The sequence below is a fragment of the Pleuronectes platessa genome, chromosome 4, assembly GCF_947347685.1.
Source record: "Pleuronectes platessa chromosome 4, fPlePla1.1, whole genome shotgun sequence".
NCBI classification, from domain to species: Eukaryota; Metazoa; Chordata; class Actinopteri; order Pleuronectiformes; family Pleuronectidae; genus Pleuronectes; species Pleuronectes platessa.
In genome coordinates this window covers 28,106,425-28,120,906 of record NC_070629.1, presented here as the reverse complement: position 1 = coordinate 28,120,906, position 14,482 = coordinate 28,106,425, and the positions used below count along the sequence as shown (strand labels likewise).

Below are 14,482 nucleotides of genomic sequence, written 5' to 3'. Positions count from 1 at the left end.
TAAAGAAATACACTGGGAGGGAAAACTTAATCTCAGCTCCCTGACTCCTATTATTCTTTAGACTGATAGTTCTTCACCTTTTTTATATTCTCCTTTTTTTCTCAGTTCATTAAAGAGAAGAAATACTTGTAATGAGAGAATCTCTCTCTGAGGTTTTTCCTTTGACACTAACATTCACCTGAGGTCAGATTAAGCTTCAGAATGGACCCAGTGGGTATTCAGTGTTTGGCAGGTTGACGGAAACCCACAGTTTGTCTTCCAGCTTGTAGAGATCTGTCCTTCTCAAAGTTGAATGCTGTAAATACTTTCCAACTTCCCTGACCCATCAGAACGCCGAACTCTGAACAAATATGATAGATTTACATATATCCTTATTTATCGTATTCATTCTGTGCAGCATATGATAGTTGTGTGAAGTTATTGAAGTCAGCTTCTCATCGGTGGTGATGAAACTTCACAAAGCATTGAGCTAAAGCCACGTTCATCACTTTTCCTTTTCGTTATTGTCAACGCTTTCCTGTATTTGTATGTGTTGTCACTTTTTACAACTCATGTATTATCCAATTGATGAAGTTGTATTCTTACTTTGCACGTATTTTTTCTATTTGCGTGTGTTTTCTAACTTTGAACGTTTTTTTTTTTAATTGCATGTGTTTACTAATTTTTAAGCTGTTTTTCCACAACGTTTTTTACTTTGCAGGAATTTGAGGTCTCTTGTCTTTGAAGACGAACAAGTCTTTGAAGTACTTTGTTTAACAAAATTTGTTTAATTCTTTGTTGCTGTTTTTATTTGCAACTCTTTGGAGAGTCAGTTAACAAAAATAAGAGTGAAACGTCAACTCTGCACGTAGACGACCTTAAAAGCAAACCCTCTCAGTCCACCTTAACAATGGATAACCAAGGGGGCGCGGTCGGTTATTTTGAGTGACGTTGCAGTCACTGATTGGCTGTTCTCGGGGGATATGCAAATTAGATCAGAGAGGCGGGCCCTCGGAGCCGAGTATGTGACGTCAGTTCCCCCGTTGGCAGAGAGCGAAACAAACATGGCGACGGACTGGTGCGGACCAGGGCTCACGGTAACTTTACTCCTCTTTTCGTGTGTTTTCTCGGGCAGCGAGGCCGCGGCGGTGACTCCGGAGCCGAGAGGGGTCACCCGGATCCTCGGCTGGAGGCTGGAGAGCAGCGACAAGCCGGCCGGGACCACGAAGGATGGGGATATCCAGGTGACCGAGGGCAGCGACATCCGCTTCAGGTTCTACGGGCTCCACTTGTTCCCCAACAGCTCGGCGCTCATCAGGTTCATGGAGCTCGGCTCCAGCGAAACGGAGGAGGAAATCCCTGGAGCTAACACGCCCTCCCCCAATAGAACTTGTCCCGAACACACGAAGGATATAGTAGTGAAGGGGGGCATGAAGTTCTGCAACCAGAGCAGCTCCGGGGTGGTCAGCGTCCAGATCAAGCAGCTCCGCAAGAGCGAGATGGTGAAGCTGTTCGCCCTGTGCGTCCGCGACCCGCAGGAGGACGACTGGTACCTGCTGGACGAACGGGACGGCCGCCTGCGGGTGGTGGAGGTGAAGAAGTCCCTGCTGCCCATCTGGCTGCAGGTCATCATCATCGCGTTCCTGCTGGTGCTGTCCGGCATGTTCAGCGGGCTCAACCTGGGGCTGATGGCGCTGGACCCGATGGAGCTCCGCATCGTGCAGAGCTGCGGCACCGAGAAGGAGAAGAAGTACGCGCGGAAGATCGAGCCCATCCGCAGGAAGGGCAACTACCTGCTGTGCTCGCTGCTGCTCGGAAACGTCCTGGTCAACACCACCCTCACCATCCTCCTGGACGACCTCACCAACTCCGGGATCGGCGCCGTGATCGCCTCCACCGTCGGCATCGTCGTCTTCGGGGAGATCATTCCCCAGGCGCTGTGCTCTCGGCACGGCCTGGCGGTCGGGGCGAACACCATCATGGTCACCAAGTTGTTCATGCTCTTGACTTTCCCGCTGTCGTGGCCCATCAGCAAGCTCCTCGACTGCGTCCTCGGCCAGGAGATCGGCACCGTGTACAACCGGGAGAAGCTGGTGGGGATGCTGAAGGTCACCGAGCCCTACAACGACCTGGTGAAGGAGGAGCTCAACATGATCCAGGGCGCCTTGGAGCTCCGGACCAAGACGGTGGAGGATGTCATGACGCCGATCGGCAACTGCTTCATGATCCACAGCGACACCGTGTTGGACTTCAACACCATGTCCGAGATCATGGAGAGCGGCTACACGAGGATCCCCGTGTACGAGGACGAGCGCTCCAACATCATGGACGTCCTGTTCGTCAAGGACCTGGCCTTCGTGGACCCGGACGACTGCACCACCCTGAAGACCATCACCAAGTTCTACAACCACCCGGTCCACTTTGTCTTCCACGACACCAAGCTGGACTCCATGCTGGAGGAGTTCAAGAAAGGTGTGTGCGAGTGGTGTGGGATTGTTGTGCAGTTTTAGAGACACAGGCCCAGGGGGTCAGGTGAAGGTGCAGAGGTCTGTACTTTAGGAATCACTGACTGTGTGTGTGTGTGTGTGTGTGTGTGTGTGTGTGTGTGTGTGTGTGTGTGTGTGTGTGTTGACAACAGTAACTCCCCATAATGTAAATCATTGCATCTTAAAGTTAGTTCAAGTCATGGTTTAGCTTTAAGCAGTAACTATGTCTAAGGTTAGAGTGCGTCTCAATGCAATGTCCTCAAGAGACTTGTGTTTGTGTCGGTGTGTGAGAGATGAAAGGCTGTGAGATTGCTTTGATAAGGAAATGCCGACAACATATGGAATTGCAAATTCAATATCACGGGTCGAAGTTCTCCAAAGTTTAGCTCCACAGGAAGCCACACTGCGACTTGCCACAGAGAGTGAATGTTTTACGGGGGCGGCGAAGGTTTGCCTTTGAAACATTTAGTTTCTAATGATGTGTAGAAAGGGAACAGGTATAAAATGTTATCACGTTTACAGTGGACCAAATTAATACAGTTATCCATACTAGTTAATCAATATAGCAACCGCTTCCTCCCTAGTAATATGACTTATGACCTCTTTTTGAAGAACTTTGAATTCTGCACTGATAGTAAAGGGTGCAGGGTCATTTAAAGCTGCAACCATAAGATCATTGATCAATAAATTGATCAATAGAAGTCAATCTACTACACTGTAATAATTTGAATACGAAGCAAAAATATCAAAGTCAATTCATTGGTGATCAAACACGATTATAAACTGAATATCTTTGTAGTTTTAGGCTGTTTGGTCAATACATGATAATCTGAAGACATCATCTTCAGCTGTGCTTATCACTTTATAAATAGTTTTCACAGAAAACAATCATGAAATTGTGCGTTGACCAGAATGAAATGATATGTTAGTTGCAGCTCTGGATGTGATTCAGTGCCAAAAGCAGCATCACATTGATTTTAACTTTGATTTGTTTATTATCCAGACTGTCAGGTTAAAGGTCATCGATGAATGACACGACTGTGGTTACTATTTGCATCAAGCATTTCACTCTGAAACTCTTCCTCTGCCAGACTCCCTCTGCTCTCCAGGGTTCGATATCAAAGCGAGGTAGTTTTAGATTTCATGTTGGTGATAGATACTTCATCTGAGTGAAGGACGGATACAGAATCAAGTTTACTATATTGGGGCGTGTAGACCGCCGTGGTAGGATTACTGAGAAGAGAGTTGTTTTTATATCTCACAGTTGGAAATATAAACATCGCTTATCACAGAAAATAAACCAAGGCTGTGCTCTTCTGACAAATAACAACTCTGCTGAGAAGCTTTGTTGAGGCTTTGCCAGAAATCAGAAGTAACAACAGTCAGGTTTGTGACTGGTGATATGAAAACACTTCCCCTGTTTCACTTCTCTCTCACTGCGCTGCCGTTCCTCTTTCCACACAAACACACACTCCCTCTCTCAGGAGGACACACACTCACACTGACGCCATCTCCCGCAGGGATGTATTTTTCCTTTCTCAGGCCTCTCGTCTCAAGGTCACAGACAGTAGACGCACACTTGCTGTGTCTGTGGCTCAGTGCCGTGAGGAGGCAGTGGTTGTCTTTCTGTCTCTGTTGTAGCATCAGTGTGCGACTGTGAGACGTAGTAAAGGAAGTACGATGTCACTAAACGTTACTTCCCCTCTCGATTCCACACTGAACTCTCTTCAGTCAACACAACAGTTTATCAATTCACATCTTTCTCTGTTACTTTGCACTTGCGGCTGTAAATTGACTTTAGAGTTGCTGTGGTGGTGGTGATGGTGGTGGTGTTGCTCAGCGCTGTGTGACATTTGGCCACAGAAAAGCTCTGCAGCTCATCTTGTAGGAGTGGCAGGCGAGGTGGGAAGGTTTGGCAACAAGCTGCATTGCCCACACACACACTAACACACACGCACACAGATCTACACACAGCGCTGAAAACGATCTTGGCTTAAAGCTTGGCAGCAGAGAGATTTACTCTTAAGTAGATATGAGAACACACTGTGGGTAAACTCTTGAGTTTGAGGGTTGTCACAGTGGAGGAAGCCTTTAGTTCTTCTCCTTGCTGCGGCTCAGATACTGTAAATACAAGAAATAACAATAATTGAACAACGTTTTCTCAAGGCAGCTCTATTTCACCTTTTGCTATAATGATTTAACTAGATTAACAGTGAAGATTAATTATAAATGACAGGCAGTTTTCTGTTATTTGACTGAATGTTTCCAGGAATGTTCAACCCCTTGCCCCCCAAAGTCCTGGTTCCAGATACTGGAGACCCCCATCCCCCCCCGGACTCACACTATAGGTGTTTGAGAACCACAGATTTAACCTGAATAAGATGTGACGTTACAGGACGAAGTCTTGTCAGCAGCATTATGCGATTGCTGTGATTTGAGTGTGGTTGTATTCGAAAGTGAGCGCAGGTCAGATGAGACGGTCTTTAGTGGTTTTGACATTTGAGGCATGTTGACACCTCGGTGGCAGAAGAAGACTTCAGGGTCGTTGTCACATGTTGTCAGCAGCTTGGTGATATTCAGTGTCACTGGGAAACCACGAGGCGTGACAGAGAACTGGAGATGTAGGCTGATGAAGTGTGGCGATGGGGCCGTGGTCTGCTCTGTCGCTGATGAACAAGAGCAACTCAAAAGGCAACTGATGTAAACAGCTTGTAATTATATGTTATTACAGTCGGGTCTGGATGTAGCCTAACCACTGAGCACCTTGTAGCCTACTGAACAACAGCTATAAATAACAAGGTTTTAAGGCAGTCACAGGCCTTATTGTGCCTATTGTTGGGGTTTGGTGGGGGGGGGGCTCCACTCAGAGGATATTTAACTCTTGCCAGTAAATAATCATGGAAAGCAAACTATTAAAAACATGTTAAAACAAAGAGGTTTTCATATCGAGTCACCGTGGGTGGGTTTTATTTTACTCAGATGCAATCTAACTTTTGTAAAGTTTCCAATGTGACATGGGGGAAAGACCCAGACTTTACAATTAGTTTTCCCCTCCCCAAAAACCACGGAAATACCCGTCTCTTGATTTGAGATGCACCTCTAAAGAGACTGCACATTGTATTGCCGTAGCTCAGGAGGTAGAGCGGGTCGGCCACTATCCTGAAGGTGGTGGTTCGATCCCTGTCTTCAGTATTCTGTGTCCTTGGGCACTAACTTGCCCCTGATGGCTGTGTAGACCTGGCTGTGTCTGAATGATGTGATAGAAGCGCTGTATGAATGTGTGCGTGAGTGTTTTATCAGTCCATATACTATTTGAATCACTTAAGGTAATCATTAATAATGAAAACAACTGTTAGTTGCGGCCATGGAGGTTATGTTTTCTGATAATAACAGCCTGGATGTAATCTAAGTATTTCCAGTAATGTCTGCAAACACAGAAACAGATCTTCAGACAGATAAGTCCGGACTTCGTGTGCTCTATCTCCTGGTATTGTTAGGACACAGAGTCTAAAAGTGTGGTCACCCCCCCCCACCCCCCCCCCCCCCCCACCCCCCCCCCCCCACACACACACACACCCACACCGACACATTGAGCACACACTAAGTTGAGAGGACTGCAGCTGCACCGTCAGCACTTTGAGCTCGAATGACATGATAGGAAGAGAGAGAAGAAGAAGCAGGCGGCAGATAACACAGCACCTGATGTTCAGCTGATTGGACTCTGAGTCTTGATGGATCTAGATAAGTCCACATGTCTTGAGGCTCAGACGCATATAGACCGGCAGGTAATGTTCACCGTGGTGAAGTATAATAGTGATTCCTATTATTATTATCATGAACAGTAAAGGCTTTAAGAGCTTTAAGGAAATGGATTGATTGCATTTGTCACCAAAGTTAACGAGTGTACTCAGCATCTTTAAATTGGGGGTGAACCTGCTGAAAAGGCGATTGACTCCTTTCCCATTGCTAGAAGGAGAGTTTGCCTTTTTATTCTTCCTTGTCTCTTGCTTAAGGAGATGTGTTAAGTCTTCGTCACTGCCGATTGGAGCGAGAGCCAATAAGAACCCGTGTCTACTGCAGAGTCCTTTGACCCGGGGGTGAAGGCCAATTGTATCCATTCCCATTTTACACAAAAGCCAGATGTTAGAGGGTTTAATTTGGTATTGTGACCAGTGGAAAAAGGGTCCTTATTTAGTTTTGCTTATTGTTTCAATAAGTGGCTGAGCTACATGTGTGGCTGTTATGTGTTTTGAAAAGAACACACGAGCAGTGACGGTGAATCAAAACGGTGAAGTTGGACGGATAAAGAACTCGCTGAAAGGCTCCGAGACACAGATGATTCTCCATATGTTCAGTGTTCACATCATCACATCGTTTTCACACCGAGATTTGACCATATTAATTACAGCCGCTTTAAATGTCAACAATATAAAAAAAAACAAATTCAGAGACCTAAATTTGATAAAGAAGAAAGACAGAGACTGTGCCATGATGGAAAAAAGCCTAAAAATAGCAGCAGACTGTGTGAGAGTATATTTTCTATCCTGTCACTGGACTGATTTAAGAAATGAAAGAATGATCCGTCAGTGGAACCGACTTTTGTTTTCAGACAAAACAGGTTTTACACGTTTTTTAGAAAGTGCGTATGTGATGAAACGTTGGCTCCAGCCCTCAATCAGATATACAGATGCAATGAAATGAACTCAGCAGACGAGGAAGTCGGCCAACAAGAGTGTGTGTGAGTGAGTGAAATTTGGCGTGTGTCAACAACGTGTGTGTGTGTGTAGATGTGTGTGTGTTTCCTCTCTGTGACTCAGCATGAGCTTCTCTCCTCAGAATGGAAAGAGAGACACGTGATGTCACAGGTATCTGCAGAGAGGGAGACACAGAGGGTGTTTCTGTGATATGTGTTGTACGAGTCAGAGGCTGCAGCTAGCTGTGCTGATGCTAACCCTTCTAGCATGACAGTTGCTAACTAGTTTGACCAGAAGCGCAGGAACCTTCAAGGACGTGAAGAAGACGCCAAATCCTATTTTAACAAGCCATTAAAAAAATGCTTTTAAAGATGCAGACCAGTGAGATTTAGACGTCCAGAAAACAGCTGCATCCTAATTTCTAAATAGTCTGAGTCAAGCTCTAGAAACGCATGATCCTACATTTCCCATGATGCAACTCAACCATGTTTGTACAACAGGTCCCCTCTAACACCGTGTGGTTTGAGACAGAGGCTTTCAGTTATATGATTGTAGTCATGGGTTAATTTTACAACGCTCCCCCCCCCCCCCGGACATTACACACTCGTCTGAGCAGCAGTCGTCCATGTGATTCTCATGTGCAAAATCACCAGTGTGTCCCTTTTTAAAATCAAAACCTACCATCTCTGTGGTGATGCCTCATTTGAGTGACTGCAGCTCCACTGAGAGCTGAAGGTGACCGAGCAGAGGAACACGAGAAACCACCACTTCCTCTTCCACACTACTTTATCTCTGCAAAACCAGATATGTCCTCTGGGCTCATCCTACCAGAAGCAATGTTGACAAATTAAAACATGTTCTTTAAACAGCCTGCAGACCCATTCCGGTTTGATGAGTAAGACTCGACTTTGTTTAACAAAGTTTCAGGTCACGATAGATTTGAAAAAAGGGAGGGGGGGGGGGGGGACTTGAAGCTTTTAAGTGATAACAAAAACAGGATTTTGTGTAGAAACGAGTTGAGTAACACACTTCAAGGAGGAAGTAGTTTTTGGCTGATCATCAGATACACACGTTGCATTTCAACACTAAAAACGATCCACGTCCATACTAACACGCCTGGAAACGCACTATCATGTGACCACTCGCGTACACTGGGCATGCGGGTGTGCACACGAGTTCCTTGAATAACAGCTCATCTCCTGCACATGTGAGCAGTTGTGTCATTGTAAAGCAGCGTTTAGCAAAAGACAACGGGGGTCAGCAACGTTTCTTCCGGGAGAGAGTCATGTGATAGGAGCCTGGCGAATCGGTGAAGGCTACGTCGTGACTGAACATAATCAATCAGGTGTTTACGTCATCGTTTCCAAACTTCTCTGTTTTGGCGTCTCTAAAACTCTGGAGTAGTGTGGACACCCGGCGGATACTGTCATAGACTGGATGTAGCCGCAGACCTGCACCGAGGTCTGGACAGAGAATGCAAATGTCCGAGCCAGCTGCTCCAGACCTTTTCCTGCGAGGCTCCTAATTAAAAGTCTGGAAATTAAGGACATGTGTGTGTGGCTGTGTGTCACATTTCCTGGTTTCAAATTCATACATGAACAACTTTCAGGAGGGATTTGAAAACGTCTCCAGAGTGTTTGCTTATCTGAAATATTCTGGTTTTGCCAGTCCTCCCATGTTTTTTCACTTCCAGCTCTAATGTGAATTCTTGCATCTCCTTGTTAATGCGTTCTGCTCTGTGAGCTCAAATTGCAGCAGGAGAGTTCTATTAGTATTTTTAACAGTCCTCGCTGCCAGGAGTGACTGTAACCGGGACATGGAGAAACAAATAGGGCCGAGACAAAGAGGGAGTGAGAGACACACCCATTGTAATGAAGGAGTGGAGATTCAGGTCTGCTGTGTCGACAACGTTATCAGGCTGGGGTTGGGTAATCTTTGACTCAAAGTGTGTGTGTGATTTATTATAGAATTTAAAAAAAGAGGCAGACGTGGAAGAAGACCGACTTCTTTCAGAGTCTGGATCACAGCCCGGATTTAGGTTACAGCTTGAGATTAGGTTCTTGTTAGATTAAGAGTTCAGATGAGACGCCGAGGAAGGAATGTACAGAGTGAAAGGTCGGCTAACATATGTGCCCATACGTGTGTGTGTGTGTGTGTTTGTGTACAGGGAGTGTCACAAGCTCAGGCTCATCAGGAGAGGGAGCAGGTGTGTGCAGGTGTGTGTGTGTCAGAGTACAAAAGCCATGGACGGCAATCTCTCAGATCATATGACAAAGTTACCAGCGAATTATACTACGGAAATCATAACACGCAATGTCCGTTCAAGTATCCGCAGTAGTTGCTGAGAAAAGCTACACACACACATCAGCTGATACATCTGTACTGTAAATGTTTTACTCTCCACTAATCTGTTGGCAGAGACCTAACAGACAAACGGTCATTAAACACAAAGAGCATACATCAGGCTCCTAAAGACGTGGGTGTGGTGTCCAGATAAGTTAACAAACACCGATAAGGAGCAGGAGATGTAGATGGAGGAGAAGAAGAGCTGGTTCCCGAGAGGCCGAAAGTGTTCAACTGTTTTTTAAAGACCTGACTCACATGAAATCAAATGAAGTTTCACACGATTTGTTTTACTAAACATAATCAAGATGTTACAATTCAGTTTCCTTAAAAAAAACATAGCAACTTAGATCCAAAACCAGAAATGAAACTTTCAATTGAAACATGGTTACATCACAGATTTCTCCATCAGTGGCGATGCAGGGATCCACAGAGCTTCAGGGTGTGACCACCACACAGTCAGCTCATAAATATCTATGGTTGGGTTCAGTTTGAGGTCACTTTCACAAAATTTAAAATCTCTTCCTCTACGTATTATCTATTCATCTATTTCCATGTTGTGCGTTTGCTGTCTCTCCCTGGTTTCCACTATGAATGAAAACCGGTGCAACAAGTGCAAACAGAGACAAAGGAAGAGATATTTTAACGGGTGTTTTTCCATTTGATCCCATACTGGTAAAAATGTAAAAAAAAGACTTGAGTCTCAAAGGCCAAAACCAGGACCAGTATCCCACAGCACCTGCGGCTGCAGCATGTGACCGTGTGTTGACACAGTGCGATGTCCCTCTCGTGACTTCATGGTTCACTTGTGTTTGTGTGTTTTCTAAATTATGCCTGATGTCCAGCGTGCATGAGTTTAAGCCTCAGTGCTTCTAATGACTTCTTTTATTATAAGAGGAACTAGAGAAGTAATTCTGGTAAATGTTGGTGATCTTTATACAGTTCCTTACTCCACACCCTCTTTTATGTGGACGTGTGCAGCCGTTGTAAACCTGTTTCCTCGGTCGGTGGCGATGCTGGTTTGCAGCTTTCTTTCTATAACTGGAAAAGTGGGCTATGATGGGCAGGATTGTTTTTCTTTCTTTTTTCTGGTCTGTTAAGCAATCAACCTCACTCTCGTTTCACAACTTTTCCAAACACAAGCTGTGTTATTCCGCTCAGTGATCTTGCGTGAGGTATATTATTGCTGCTGTGGCCGTTTGTACCTTCGGGTTCTCCAGTTGTCGCCCGCTGGTGAAGTTTAATGGAGGACGTAGGGGCAGACATGTTGAATTCAGTCCAGTGACTTAACTGCCTGTTACGCTGCATTCCTCTGACTTCAAGGGCGCTGTTTGTTTATTAATACTTTATTAATGTGGAAGGTATCACATGTTCATATGCCACCGAATTACACAATCCTCGGGGCATTAACTATAAACATGATTAATGTGAAGCTGATCAGATGAGCGGGGCAGGTTTGCGTTTCACTTATGTGTGTGTTGGTGTGGGTTTGTGTGTGTGTGTGTTTGTGTGTGTGTGTGTGTGAGAAATATGATTGATGTCTGCTGTAAGTATTTCCTGCGATGACAGTCAGTGCGACATTAAATTTTCATGGCATCTAATAAGGTCACTTCATAGTCCATCTGAAATGTCACAAGATGTCAGAGCTGAAAAGGATGTTGAGCGCACTCACACACAGACACACACACACACACACACACACACACACACACACACACACACACACACACACGCTGTTGGAGGCCTTCACCATGGTAACTGATGCCAAGAGGCAAGTGAGAGGAACTTGAGAAGGACGTGGGAAGTCGAGTCAGTGGAGGGGGGGGGGGGGATTGTCCCTTTATCAGGACTTTATGGTAAATTGTTGAATCATTTGTGTTGTTTTCAAGTTGTGACGTTTCCTGCCTCTTCACCATGTTAATATGATTAACTGAATATCTTAAACACACGTTTGTTCAGAAACGTGAACGAACTATTTACTAACTCCCCCCGAAAATGTTGATACATTATCTGTCCATTGACTAATGGTTATTAATTTCATCATCTTTTCAGCTATAGTCGTCTTCTTGTTCTTTTTAAATCAAGACCACGGTGCTGGTACTGAAGGGTTGTTTGTTTATTACCCTTCCTCGTAATTATTGGGTATAACTGGCAGTGTAATGCTTGGTCAAATAAAGTATACACACCCACACACACACCCACCCACACACCCCTCTTGTAGCTCGTACCATGTGACACGGAGACACTGGTGTGCATTGTCTTGGTGTGGGATAGCCTTGATGGTTTATATTTCAGCTCCACTCTCATGCTTTTGTCAGCACCTACTCACCAAGTCACGCCCAAACCTTGACATGGCATTGGTGAGGATGTTGTTATGAGATGCTAGGACGTAGTTGTGTTACTAAAACAATTACAAATTAATCTACAGAGCAAAGTTCAGCCATTCGAACTGTGACTTCCCAGCCTCACTGTCCTCTAAGAGTAACTCGATCTGCATGGCCCGCCACTCTTAGCTGGAAAAACAGGTTTGAAGAGCTTGACCACTCCTGCACAACAACCCTTTGTGTGTGCGTGTGTATGTGTGGACTGTTTTTACACAAGTGTGCACATGCATATTTGCAGCCGTGCGTCTTTGTTTAATCCCCTCACAGCGTGCATGTTTGGCCGTCGGTGGCTGTGGTCAGTGCTGCTGATCTGTGGGCTGTGTTTTGTGTGTGGGCGGTATGCGTGTGGCATTCCTTTCCCATACAGAACCCATCGCTCTGCCGCTCCACTCGTCTTTTTTTTGTTGTTGATGTAACATGTCAACAAACAGGCCGGCGCTCGGGCTGGTGGCGGGACTGCCACAGGCCAGAGAATCCACTGGGAAGGTCACCCCACCTACTGGGATTATCCCTGAGCAAAGCAAACCAGCGATGGATGGATTCGGTTCAACTAAAGACCTGAAAGTGAGAAAAAAGCTCACAAATTAAATTTCGTGGATTAAGTTGAACACATATTAAAATCATGAGCCGGTTATAAACGAGCGGGGGGGAGTCGACCCAGAGAGCTGGAAGGAGAAATGCTGGGAATGTTTTTGTGTTGAATTATTGTTCATCAGGGAGTGAACATGCTGTGATGTGTGTGTTCAGAGACAGAGTTGAGTGTTGGTAACAAAGGTCGGCGTGTTTCTCGGTTCCTGTTTTCACTCATCGCTCTTCTCTGTTCTCACACTGTTTGTCCCATTGTGAAAGAATCTGAATTTTTCCGTCCCCTGCCAAGGAACCAGGTTTTCTTTCGAGGACACACAGTGAATGGAGGTTGGAATTGCTTTTCTTCATCTTCATCATCCTCTAATGAGAGGGAAAGGTTTTGTCTCGGCTGGTTTCCTCTAATCAGGGTTCAGACACTGGTTCAACGCAGCAGTACTCAAATCCCTTGTTATCAGTCCTGAGTGATCTGATCACCAGTGGACAGCTCTCAGGTGTGAAAGTCCCAGAGACACATTGAAGATGCATCTGGGATCTGATCACAGGACGCATGTGACCACATTGTTTTCTCCCTGTGAAAGCAGATGCATCACGGGCAGTTTGGGAATTGAACAGTGGCTTTCTGTGTGTCTGTGTGGTCCTCTCTACTTTCTCTTCCGTTTTCTAACCACAATCTGTCACAGTCTGTGCGACTCACACGCAACACACAAATATCACTGCTGTGCAAACTCAGTCAAGAGACGTTTATAAAGCGACGTAACATTAACACAAGGACCCTACAGGAGGAATAAAGGTTTGAAATTTTGTATTTTAATGATCAAAAAACACATTGTAGAGAAAATCAAAGTCTGTAACTTGTGGCAAAAATGGACGAACTCCAAATAACATCCATACAAGTTATTTGAGCTGTATTTCTGGATGGAGGGAGGAAGGAAGTGGAGGGCAGTTGATAATATGTATTTATAACTCGGGTGTAGATCTATGAACTGAGCCTTAATGTGTGACTACAGACTGTCACCTCAGCTCAGAGTGTGAGGAGGAACCACTGAGACCATTTCAACAAAAATCATAATCTGTTTCGTCAGATTCTCAGTTTGATTAGTGACAGCTGTGTTTATATCGCGCTGCAGCGACTCAGTCACATGATCTCATGTTGTGTGATGAGCAGATCTCATCTGAGCACACAACCACACACACACAGACACACACAGGAGCTGGGTGACATTAAATTGTAGACTCAGCTGACATAGGTCAGACACTGAATGCACACAACAGCATGCACTTGGCTGAACTTCCGTGATCCCTGCTTGCGTGTGTGTTAGTGTGTCTGTGTGTGTGTTGGTTAGTGTGTATGCTCTGAAGAAGTCAATAGACTCTAAATTGACTCTCCAGTAACTGGGGGTAAGTATGTCCCCTGGGGTTGTACTTCCTCTGAAATATTGACTCAGCACCACAGGGACACACACACACACACACACACACAGACACACAGACACACATGCGTGTACACTCGGTGCCTTTTCCATTACACGATTGCTCTATTTGTGTTGCTACAGTGATTCCATGTGTGGAATGAACAATAATCTGTTAATAATGTCCTCTGAGACATTGTGTCTGTGGGACACTCTGGACGGATGTTCCTCCTTGGTTTCTTGTAATCTCTGGTGGAACTGGACATTGAGAAACTCCTCTTGGGACTTTTCAGTTTCTCTTACGGGTGAAGGGCAGCACAGACTCTTTACCTGCTGTGCTGAGATCTTACAATATAACAGAAACCTTAAATATATTGAGTTCCCACTATGAGATGAATAATATAAACACGGTCTCCTTTTCACTTTCAAGTTGAATTTTTATTTAAAGATAAACTTCAGGGACTTATTCAGGTCCTCAGATCTTCTGGAAGAACCTGATAAAATGACCTGAATATAACCAGACGCCTCATGTTGGTGCCTTGTTGTTCAGTCATGGCGATGAATGTTGGGCCTTGCCGCCTCCTCTGGAGACGTTAGCA

General features: G+C 45.2%; 1 protein-coding gene across 1 annotated transcript in view; it reads left to right on the top strand.

Moving 5' to 3' along the window:
- Positions 1-1,041: 1,041 nt before the first annotated feature.
- Positions 1,042-14,482, top strand: part of LOC128438224 (metal transporter CNNM4) — a 33,971-nt gene continuing 20,530 nt past the window's right edge. Inside the window, exon 1 of the mRNA XM_053420704.1 lies at positions 1,042-2,451. Coding sequence (XP_053276679.1) covers positions 1,044-2,451 — 1,408 coding nt within the window. The 5' untranslated portion in view covers positions 1,042-1,043. The remainder of the gene's footprint in view (positions 2,452-14,482) is intronic.